Source organism: Microchirus variegatus, assembly GCF_963457635.1.
Source record: "Microchirus variegatus genome assembly, chromosome: 3".
Lineage (NCBI taxonomy): Eukaryota > Metazoa > Chordata > Actinopteri > Pleuronectiformes > Soleidae > Microchirus > Microchirus variegatus.
The window spans coordinates 17,417,937-17,429,451 of record NC_139804.1 but is presented as its reverse complement, the minus strand read 5'-3'; the positions used below and the strand labels follow the sequence as shown (position 1 = coordinate 17,429,451).

Here is an 11,515-nt window from a genome sequence, read left to right as displayed (position 1 = left end):
CTGACATTGCAGTGCAATAACAACACCGAGGTGTCAGCTCACAACAAGGCATTATACCTAATAAGGAAGATGCTTTAGAGAGAGAGAGACAAGAGGAAGAGCAGTTCACACAGGGAGTTAATATTCAGCGTCAGTGGAAAGAAAGAAAGAAAAAACTCAAAACACGTGCGGCATCTGCAAAAGTAGTATCATAGTGTTACTCATATTAGCATGAGCATGATTTGTAGTAAAAAAAAAAAGAGAGATAGATCCTGATGACAATTTGAATTGTGACGTAACAATAATAATGACTGTATTATACTATGATATTAAAAGCTTCGCCACGTCATCTGGATCCTGCAAAACAAGGACATAGAGGTTAATAATGGCGCTTTTCCACAATACAGTTCCAGCACGACTCGACTCTTACTCGGTTTGGTATCGTTTTCCACGACTTTAGAACCTCTTCAACGTGGGCGGAGTCATCATAGCACAGCTGCATGAAACTGTCCTAACTTTGTTTTATACGCGACACAAACACACATACTAGTGACTTGTGAAGCAGTCATTTTCACTGCAACTGAATCATTAGAATCAGTTCACTCGGATGTGTGCACAGAATCGTGACCGGAGCACAGACTCCGTCTGACACAGTCACTGAACTGAAATGAACAATGTTGACAATTAACACGTTTTCAGGATTCTATTTGACTGATCTACAGTTCAGCATTATTTGGTTTGATTCCTGTGTCAGGCGTCGCATTCATGACTTCCATGACTCCGACGACACCTGACAAATCAGTGGCCGACGGTCTGATGACGTAGTATCGACTCAAACGAGCAGAGCAGAGTCGATCTGGAACTGTGTAGTGGAAAAGGGCCATGATAATACCAGGTCTGTATCTGGATCTGGATCCTGCAGAAAGAGGACAGAAAGTTTGATAATCATTTCTCATGCTATAATAAAGAGATATTACAGTAAAACCCTCTTATTTCAGAATCAGAATCAGCTTTATTGGCCAAGTATGAGTACACATACAAGGAATTTGACTCATACCTTAAACATAACATAACATGACAAACATTCAACTCAAAAGAACAAGGACAAAAAAGAACAATAAATGAAGAAATGAGTGACGTAAAAGTGAAAATGGAAATTGTGCAGCGGTCTGGTCTATTATAAATATATAAATATATGAGTGTATTTACAGTGGGGAGTATTTACATTTTAATATCCAACACTACAACCTCCACATACACACATACATGTTTATGAATCAAAAATGATAACTACCATGTTAGAGAAGTTGAAACTGGGTCCCATAACATGGTATTACTATAATATTACTTCCCTATTATGAGAGTATTAGTGTCATCAGTAGTTCTGATGCAGTTCTTGGCTAAATGTGTAAAACGTTTCTGTGTTTAAAAACAAAGCAGCAACACTTTAATGTTCACAGTTTGACTGATAACTAATGTTCATCGTAATTCTCCTGCTAATGTTCTAACCTCAAACAATGGCATCACAACTCTTTTGTATACATGGATAAAAAGTAGGAAATATTCATCCATTAACACAGCCATGGTGCACAGTATAGATATATTTGTGTTATTATTTAGGTTAATTTTTTATTGTATAATCTGAATGGGCTTGTAAATTATTTTCGAATCAAAAAAGGTTTGTGTCAAATCATTAAAAAACAGAAACACGTGAGAAGTTCTTATTTTCTTTTTATATTCTTTCCAAACTCTGGACCACGTCCTGTGTCTTGTACGTGACGAACAGTGAAAAAACGCACACGTGTGACACGTGTTCCGACAAGAGACAGGATCTTAATCTGGATCCAAACTATATTTGTTCTCACTTCACAGATTAATGAAGAAACTTCTCCTCAACTCAGCAACTTACTGTGAGGAGCACGTGCTGTAGCCTATGTGTGTGAATGAATGAGTCAGAGAGCTATAGAGTGTCCCATGTGCACGTGATGTGACTCACTGAATACTTGAACACTTCATGCCAAACCTGTAATTCTTAGAAATACAGGAGAGAGTGAGGAGAGGAGGGGGAGGAGGGGAATGACCTCAGACCAAGGGCGACACCTGCTGGCTGACCCTGGATCACATAATATTTGAAAACTGGAAATAAGTGAATACTTCAACTCTGGAAAAAGCAAAATATAAAACAAAACAGCAGTAGCTGAAAATCAATTTGGGCACATGGGCTGAAATACAAGCCTTGTAGACTTTTAAACTTGTTTTTTGTGCCTATTTGCTTCCTTGTTTGTTCCTCGTTTTTTGTTTGCATGTGTTGACTGGCGGCAAAGTTGTATTTATTTATTACCATTTTTGTTTATTTAGCTTTAACATGTTTCATTCCAAGGGGAAGTGGCCTTGTAACCGGTTCAATGTATGATACTATATAATAATATTATACATCATGGAAAAATCAACACACAGGATAAGGAATTTAAATTATGCTTTCGAGTGCAGGTGGGTAAAGACATGAACAGTGGAATCATTGAAATGACAATAAAAAGGAGAATTGAATTCATGTCAGAAACAAGTGGTCAATAAATCAATAACACTGTTTCCAGGCCTATAGCCAATAAACAGCTCTCGATACAGACCCCCTTCAGATGTGATTTAATTTTCAAAAACTGCTCAATACTTCATATAAGCGGCGTGACATATGTGTTATAGTACTGTAAACAATGCACTGTCGGACAAGACTGCTAAACTTCACCAAAACATAATGAGGAAACTTATTCCCACACATTTGAATGTGGAATATGAGCCCCAGCATAAAGCAGCTGAGTGTGTTATATTTGGTGACAGGAGTCAGTCGGAGAAAAGGGAACACAAGTTTTACTACGGCTCATTTTGTGACAGATGTGTGGAGTTTTGAGAAACTGAGAAATGTGGGAAAAACTGTCAGTGACACATTCTGGTGAGAGTCCCTCGTGTGGCGAAGATGGGTACTGCAGATACAAATATTATCTGGTTATTACCACATTATTAACATTACTGGGAATTCCATTATAAATAAGATGGTATGACCATAAAATGACACCTAAAACCAAGTATTATTACTACACTATAATGTAACTGTGTTGTAATGAAAAGTCATTTTCTTTGTTTGTGTTTATGGAAACCAAGTAAAATCCCTTTGCCTTACATTTTGGTACGCCCTCATGTGGTTAAAACGGGTAATGCAGATGCAAATCTCAAATCAAAGACAATAACAGGTGGTTTAGAAATGAGGGAAAAGTCAAGCTGCTTGTTAAAAGGAAATGCCCATTTTCTGAGCACTATACTGTACATATATATATTTGTCAGTGTATACTATACTGTATATACTGTTTCTCTATCTAAATCCAGTATATATTAAATGAAACCTACAGGACACAGACACAGCTGAGAGACAAAGGAGTAAACACAACAGCCACTCACCATTTGGTATTTACTTTTCAAATTTATTCTTTTAAATCTTTAGTATCTTAGTGTGCTGGCATAATTATACATTGGTTTGGTGTATTACAGTAAGTCAGGACAGAGGAGAGGAGTGCAACTGTAAATCAACAGATGACCATGGTGTTTGGTTTGAATAAAGCTCTCTCTCACACACACACACACACGAACACACACACACACACACACACACACACACACACACACACACACACACACACACACACACACACACACACACACACACACACACACACACACAGTTGTATTGCTATCCAACAAGGCACATGAACATGTTATTGAACAAAAACAATACGGACAAAAAAAGCTTCTCAAATCTCTCACTCAAAACACACACTGTACAAACACATCTCCCTCCTGGAACAACAACAACAACAACAACATAACATTCATAAGAACATAGTCATTGAAATCAAACACAGAATCAGTATAAATCAACAGGTTTTTTGGCTACGAGAAGTTCTGCCTCAGCATATTGCACCCACCTCACCACCAACAATGGCCACAAGGAGAAACTGTTCTGTCATCAAACCAGGTCTGGAAAAAATATATATTGAACACAGACTTTTCACCATGACTCTTTGGTCTCACCTGCAGCTTTGAGTGTTTACAGTCAAGTGCCTTTCAGTTGTGCCTTTTTTTATTTATTTAATTGCATTAATATTTTACTGTTGTTGGGTTTTAATGAATTATTATTATTATGTTGATGCTATTTCAGATGTTTTCTTGCCATAATAAAATTGGATCAGAGCAAGTAGTTCTTAAAGGTCCAGTGCGTAAAAATTATGAGGATTTTGAGTTTGAAGATTGTAATCGCTTTAAAGCAGAGGTCAACACTCAATTTTATTTGGCCGGCCAGTGTCCCACAACCACCCCCGCTCTCTCACGACCCAGAAGGACACACCAACCAGAACTTATTTTTGGATAATTTTTGAAGCTTCCAAAAAAAAAAAAAAGAATGGCTCGACCCACATAAACTTGATCAATAACCCCAAAAAGAGATAGGAGTGAATGGCAGAGAGAGTGGGAGAATGGAGGGGGTGTAAAGGACTGTTATGCATCCTTTCTGGTATGTGAAGGCCACCGTAGTTCCCAGACATGTTTAGGAAATGGACGGGTGATTCCTCAGTCTGTTGCATTCTGTAGTCTCACCATTAGATGTCACTAATTCTTACACACTGGACATTTAAACCAAAGCTAATCATCTCCTGACTGGATCTTCATGATGGCAAAAAACATGTTAAACTATTCCTTTTTTTTTCTAAAGGTAGTGACACATGATACTTTATCCTCTTTATCCACTAAATCCAGATGTCTTATGGCTTCAGCCTCGCGTTATGGTCTCAGCTCTGTCTCATTGGCGTACAAATGTAAAAATAATTGACATACATGCGACAATAAACGAAAGAAATTATGGTCTCAGGTGAAATTTAATGGAAAACATTGGTCAGAGCCTGGTCAGAGGTAGCTGTCACACCAGTCCAGTCACCACAGAGACTGAAACCAGGCAGGTCAAGTTAGAAGCAGAGAGGATGATGGGAAGAGTGGAGGAAACACACACAGAGATGCTGGGCAGCTGCTGCTCACAGGAGAGCAGCTTTCCTCTCTACATTCAGCTCCGTTCACTCCTGCATCAAGTGATGTTAAGCTGCTCATACGTCGAGTTAGGAATAAATAAGTCAAGACAAGACAAAGGCACAAACATCTTGTGTTGAGGCAAATGACGCTGCATCCATCCATCCATCCATCCATCCTTCGTTCCACAAGTCTTTCTCATGTCCTTTTCCTCTCACGCCTCCTCACTTTCTTTGTTCTTTTTTGCAGTGTTTTCAGAGAATATGTTGATTATTTTAAAGGGATATTTTAGGTTTTTTAACGTGTGGCTGTATGAGGTACCGACACACAGTCAACACTGACTGTTTCTAAGTATGCAAAAAAACTGCTGCCAAAAACAGATTTTAGCCCCTTATCAAAAGGCTTGACTGTTAAAAGCTATGCCAGCTTAACGCTGTAGTTTGCAGTGTTACACACTGGAGCTTTAAAGGTGCCATATGTAAGAATGTGGCCAAAAACAGTTACTACATTCAAATTCAAAATACCGAGGTCTTTTAGGTTCTGTTTTTCTGACGTAATTGGCCACCCGTGGTTGCTCGGCAGCTGAGACTCTACTGACTGCAATGATTTGTAGACGGCGGTAGGTGGCGCCACATGCCAAAACATGATTTCAAAACATAAACATGATTTGCAGTCTGCAAAATATTTTTTTTAATGCAAATATTTTGGCTGTACTGTTGTTGTTGGTGAGTTCAGTTTGTTATATGAACATTATTCCTGAGTCTCTGTGACATATTAGGAGGGTTTTATGGCCAGTTGCTTTAGATTTATTACATAATGCACCTTTAAGTCTACTGTATCTAAAAATATGTTTGTTGCTTTATCTCAATATTAGACTGACTAAAAACTAAAGTTTATGCACCTGTGCGCTCTCTCACACCAAAGTCCATAGAGAAAATCAGTGTTTATGGCTTACGAGGACACAGGGGCTGCAGGTCTACTGCTGCCTCGTTTGGTAAGTTCGTGTCAAACTCAATTTACGCTTACTGATGGAGGCAGCAGTGGCTCAACAACTCCAGCGAGCCATGATATATAAACTGATTTATTTTATGGGGTTAAGTGTGGGGGAAGTGAGCGGTTTACAAAGCAACACAAACTTGAGTTTCCAGTCAGGAAATGGGAACCAAACATATTCTTAAGATGTCGCAGATTTAAGAGGGCAAGCATTTTATTGCTGTCCCCAAACACAAATACACTTAAAAAAGAACCAAAATACGTCCCTTTAATGTAGTGAATCAGTTTGTGATCTTCTATACAAATCTATCAAAAATATTCAGTAGTATTACCAACTAGCGATGTCCATGTAGTGAGCCAGTCTGACTCCACGTGACCATTTAATTGAAATGCTGTTCGTCCTTGTTCCTGAACGTCTCCACAGCTCTACATACTGACACACCTTCACACTTCTGTGACAAGTCATTCACCTCACGGTTAGAGAAGTATAGAGTGAGCGAGACAATCACGTCTTCTAGTAAAGCAGGAAAAGTAAACGCGACAAACAAAACAAGAGGCGACAAGCAACGTCCAACAATAATCTCCTCCTCATTTTTGTCTCTAATTCAGACTCTTCCCTCGTCATTTTCTTGGTCATGTTCCCACCAAATAAAGCACAAAATACACGGTGCACGGTGCATGAAAAAACGCACCAAAAATATCTGTTATTCCTTGGCCTCACATATAAAAATCAGAATATTCAAACAGCAACAGTATTAATAATCCCCAAAAATATAATATATAAACATAAATATATCGATTAGTTTTGCTGGATTTTTTTTTCTTTTAAATTGGAAGCATGTGACACCTGTGCAGTGACAGCTGGCATCTGATTGGCTTAGGTAAAGCAGGGTCTGGAGGATGGGAGAGGTCAGGAGTACGAAGGTCCTGGTGTGTGTGTGTGTGTGTGTGTGGTCAGAGTGGCCATCATCTGGAGTTGAGTCTGGGAGCCGTCTGGAAGAGATCCAGGACACAAATGTCAGTGGTCAACACAGTATCTCATTCGTTATTGGACAGTCACTCACAAAATCACTCATTGCCTACTCCAAATTTAAGTTAATGTGAGGCCACATCCACTTTACTTTGATTTCATTTACAAATACATACAGTACAGATACACTACTCCAGTGTTTTCAAGGCCTATTGCTGCAGATGTCAGAACGAGGAGTGACATTCACCGTGCTCTACACTGTAAAAAAGAAAACTCTAAATTTCAAGGCAACTTGCTGCAATCAATTTTTGAGTTTACAGCCCAACAAAAGATTACGAGTTTTTAAAAAAGTTCCATCAACTAATATTATTTTGTTAGACAAACTTGTAAGTTAGGGTTGTTCTGAAAACTGAGAATTCAAAATTACATTTTTTAATACATTTTTTACATTATCTGAACATGAACAATTATCCACACTGCACCCGAGGCAAATCGATTGTAACAGCAGAATATCGATGTACATATCTGTGTTGATAGAATAATATTTGAAACAAAACTAATGTCGCATCGCATGAATTTTTGAGGGACTATTTTCTTTATTTCAAACATTCTATCAACACAGATATGTACATCGATAGTCTGCCGTTACAATCGATTTTCCCTCGGGTGCACTGTGGAGTCGGTATGAGTGTTTTTAATGCCATGCTAACTTGTATCATTGACTTGCGCTAGCCATAGCATCAGCAAACTCGGCAACTAGAAGTACTGAATGAAATTTCTTGAAAATGTCTCCAGACGTCTCCATCACACCGGCTGAGTTGGAAAATAGGTCTCATGTCCAAAATACCGAACTATCACTTTAAGGCAGTTCTTTTTATGCTGTGTCATGTGACAGGAGGGCAGCATTACACATGTCAGTGTAGAACCAGATAAGAAGACAATCATTGTGTTTGTCGTTGTATGGACGTTGCCTGAGTCTCACTAAAGTCTCAACAGACACCCTTAAATTAGAATGTAACCCAAACTAGAGCTCTTTATGATATTTATAGTAGATATTACATCAAAAGCCTGGTTCTTGAAATAGAGCAATACTGTTGTATAACTATAGCTGTAATAGGCAGGATCATTTCAGTGTTATTGATCGATAACGTCATCACGATAACCTTTCAGCACAATGTAAATCAAGTTCCAACTTTCACAGTCAGGGAGTCAGTGTGCATCCCCCACACTATATAAGCTGATGAAGAATAGTAAAGCCACTCACCACAGACAAGTGTCCATTCTTTGCCTTGGCCACCAGTAGTTCTGATCCCGGTGTGAAGTCTATGATTCCCTCTTTGCCCTGAGCTGCTGTAAACTTAATACTGGAGAAGCAGCAGAGGGACAGTCAGCAGGGTATATGCAGGAATCCTGGAGTTCATTTCAATAGCTTTTTAAGACTTTTTCAAGATCTTCAACACATGTTTAACTTACAAAGCAGTTTTAGTTTGCAATAAACTTTTGCAAACTAAAATTTTAGATTTCGGAGTTTATTTCATGCAATTTTGGACATTATTTCAGGAACATGTTCACTGTCGCAAGATGCTTGACGTCATGTGTACGTGCACGGCCCTGAGCCGATAAGAGCAGGGCGAGCATGCCTGTGTGCATCTTTGTTTTTAACAAACACGGGAAGGAAAATAAATACATTCATGCTATGGACACTCGATGGACAAATTGTGTCCACAGCTGCTTGTCAGTGCCGATCATGTGTCAGTACACATTTTCTAAAAAACCTGAACTATCCAGAGTCCATCATGACGCCACTAACGACGCCGCTCTCCCACTGCTCTGCTTCTCACCTGCCCTGGTTGATGTTGATGCTGTTGATTTTTTCGGCACAGATCGCGATCTTGGTCAAGGTCTCGATCACATGGTCACTCTGCAAAACTAGGTCTCCCTGTTGAGAAAACAGTGGAAGTGACACACAGTTGAAACTCAGACATTCATATAAATAACTACTAGAGATCAGCTGAGATTTTTCTTCCTTCTTCACCTTTTGTTTGTTGTCGTCACTGGGAACGTGCAGAACAAACAGGCCGTCGCTGAGAGAGCTGACTGAGATTCCTGCAGGAGGAGGACAGTTACAGCTTTAAGGCTGAACAAACAATACATTTGCTGCTTGGTCATGCATTCATGTAGACTACACATTACATGCTACTGAAATATTCCACTCAGGGGCATATAAAAAAAAACTCAATATAGACAATATAGCGCTACAGCATTTACATTTTGTAAATAAAAACACATGACTACATTGTAGGAGGTAATCTTCATCATGGTTTACTACCTCTGCACTGCCCCTACAGTCCATATTAGTATTGCATGTTGTGCATATGTTGTCTCACATACACTGTGAGAATAAGAACTGCTGTTTATTTCTGCATATAAAAATGTTTTCTTGGTGTGTGTACGTGGACAGGGGTTCGGGTTGGGGGATGGGCCCCAAACATTCATGACAGTGCAGAATGTCCACATAGATGTGAAACCTCCTGATAAGACAATGTATTTGAATGAAATGTCGGATAAAGGACGCAAACATCACATGTTGGACTAATGCAGATCCTCCTTTTAGTAGGAAATATCTTCTTATAATAATCTTATTTCTAAGGACGTGCCCAAACAGTGCATCAAACAGATGCAGATATTACAAGTTAATAGCTACTGAGTCAAAACAATCAACGTCCCCTCAGGGTATGTTGACCTCTGACCTTTCAGAGAACCGTAGTCGATGCGCTGCTTGACTTTGGCCTCCTCTATAACAACAGCACAGTTGCCGGTGAGGAGCAGCTGACGGGGCCGAGCTTTGTAGCCTTTCCTGTCGTACTTGGTGACAGGCACCGCGTACTGGAGACAGAAGGGTGAAGGTCAAAACGCAGCAGATGAAGACAAGTCAAACACAGCTTTTTATAAGGACTCTTTTCTACTTACCTTCATCTTCTCACTGCCCAGAGCCTGCAGAGCCTTGGCATTTATGTCCTCTCCATCTGAGGGAATTAAGCAATAAGAGTCTGTTCAACATTGTGAAACACTGAAGGGATAATTCTGTTTGTTTAAGTGTGGTTGCACGAGGCAGTGACACATCGTCAAAGGTGACTGTGCTGTGTGTACACTAGCCAGAGACATGCACACTCATTCACACTCAATAAAATGGTGCCAGGTAGAAACACAGATTGCAGCCACTAAAAAAATATTATCTACACTTGCTTTAAGTCTGTGTTATTTTACAAATATGTAAGCTGCATCATCTCAACATTGAACCGCTTTTTCGGTCCTAGTCCACAGAAATATTTCTATCATGGCACACACAAGTTTTGGATCAACATCTGCCGTTGATGCCGTCCGTGTTTTCACTAGAGCTGAGAATGCGGTGGTCATTCCCAATACAGTGAGTCCAATTTATGTCATTACACCACAAATTCATACTTCAGAAAAGCCCGAACTATCATTCCAAGTCAGAAACTGTCACAAAAAAAAACATGTGAATCTTACTGAGTCTTGTGCTGACAAAGAGTTTGGGCACACTCTGTGGGTAGTTGTCCTTCTTGTCTTTGAAGATCTCACTGGCAATCATCTTCTGCTCCATCTACACACACACGCACACAATTCATGGCAAAGTTGTTAAATGATGGAAGCAGCAAACAAGGAACCAGACTGACGATTTACAAAGAGCATGTGTTAAATGGTGAAGAGGCAACATTCACCTGGTGTTTCCACTCTGGACTGATCTTCTTGCAGTAGCTCCACACCATGTTCTGCATGCACAGCTTACGCAACTGCTCCGATGCCTGGAAACACAGATTAGGCAGTTTTGACACTTTTTAAGGTCTTAATATATTAGACCCATTTAACCTCTGGCAAAGATGACATGTCTGACAGCAGCTTTGACCTAAGTTAAGACAAGTCCTTTTTCAAATTGTATCTGCTTAAAACTGTGCACTGCTGGGAGAAATTTCTTCCTTTCTTCCCCCCCCCCCGCAAACAGTGTTTTTTGGCCTTTTGAATTCTACTCAAATCCTTATCTGATTTCCTCAGTTTGTTTTTGTCTCTGCCGCATCTGTTTACCTCAGTGAGAGCAGCTGGAGGAATCGGCCAGCTCTTGTCCATGACGTTCTTGGGAAGGTTCCTGTGCAGATTCATGAGGAACGAGTAGCGAACATAGTCCAGGAAATACTCATTTTCTGGACAGCGCTCCTTGTGGCGGTAGATGAAGCCCTTGATGAACCTGTGGGTGAAGGGAAGCTGTGGTATTATGCACAATCTATATATTGTAGTATGTGACAGTGGCAGTCCTGATCATATCAAAATAAAATTGTTTGATTCATCCTCTTACCTGCGAATGGTATCAGCAGCCTGACGTCTGCGCTTGGCTCTCCTCCTGGCCAGGATTCCCCTCCACCAGGCCTGGATGGCAATAGCTACAAGGAAGATCATATTATATTCATTTTACACTGCCTGAATTCTGTGCAG

At 39.8% G+C, this 11,515-nt stretch overlaps 2 protein-coding genes across 5 annotated transcripts in view; both read right to left on the bottom strand.

Moving 5' to 3' along the window:
- Positions 1 to 11,515, bottom strand: part of LOC310924423 (large neutral amino acids transporter small subunit 4-like) — a 209,526-nt gene that overhangs the window by 27,114 nt on the left and 170,897 nt on the right. The gene's annotated exons all lie outside the window — the stretch shown is intronic.
- The window catches only part of LOC310924799 (unconventional myosin-Ic-like), a gene marked incomplete at its 5' end in the record, with an annotated part of 77,375 nt that continues 69,317 nt past the window's right edge, over positions 3,458 to 11,515 (bottom strand). For all 3 annotated transcript variants that reach the window (XM_083886636.1, XM_083886638.1, XM_083886637.1), the window contains 10 exons: positions 3,458 to 7,029; positions 8,271 to 8,370; positions 8,848 to 8,945; positions 9,042 to 9,112; positions 9,757 to 9,892; positions 9,977 to 10,032; positions 10,538 to 10,631; positions 10,750 to 10,833; positions 11,111 to 11,270; positions 11,379 to 11,463. In XM_083886636.1, coding sequence (XP_083742762.1) covers positions 7,003 to 7,029; positions 8,271 to 8,370; positions 8,848 to 8,945; positions 9,042 to 9,112; positions 9,757 to 9,892; positions 9,977 to 10,032; positions 10,538 to 10,631; positions 10,750 to 10,833; positions 11,111 to 11,270; positions 11,379 to 11,463 — 911 coding nt within the window. In that variant the 3' untranslated portion in view covers positions 3,458 to 7,002. The remainder of the gene's footprint in view (positions 7,030 to 8,270; positions 8,371 to 8,847; positions 8,946 to 9,041; positions 9,113 to 9,756; positions 9,893 to 9,976; positions 10,033 to 10,537; positions 10,632 to 10,749; positions 10,834 to 11,110; positions 11,271 to 11,378; positions 11,464 to 11,515) is intronic.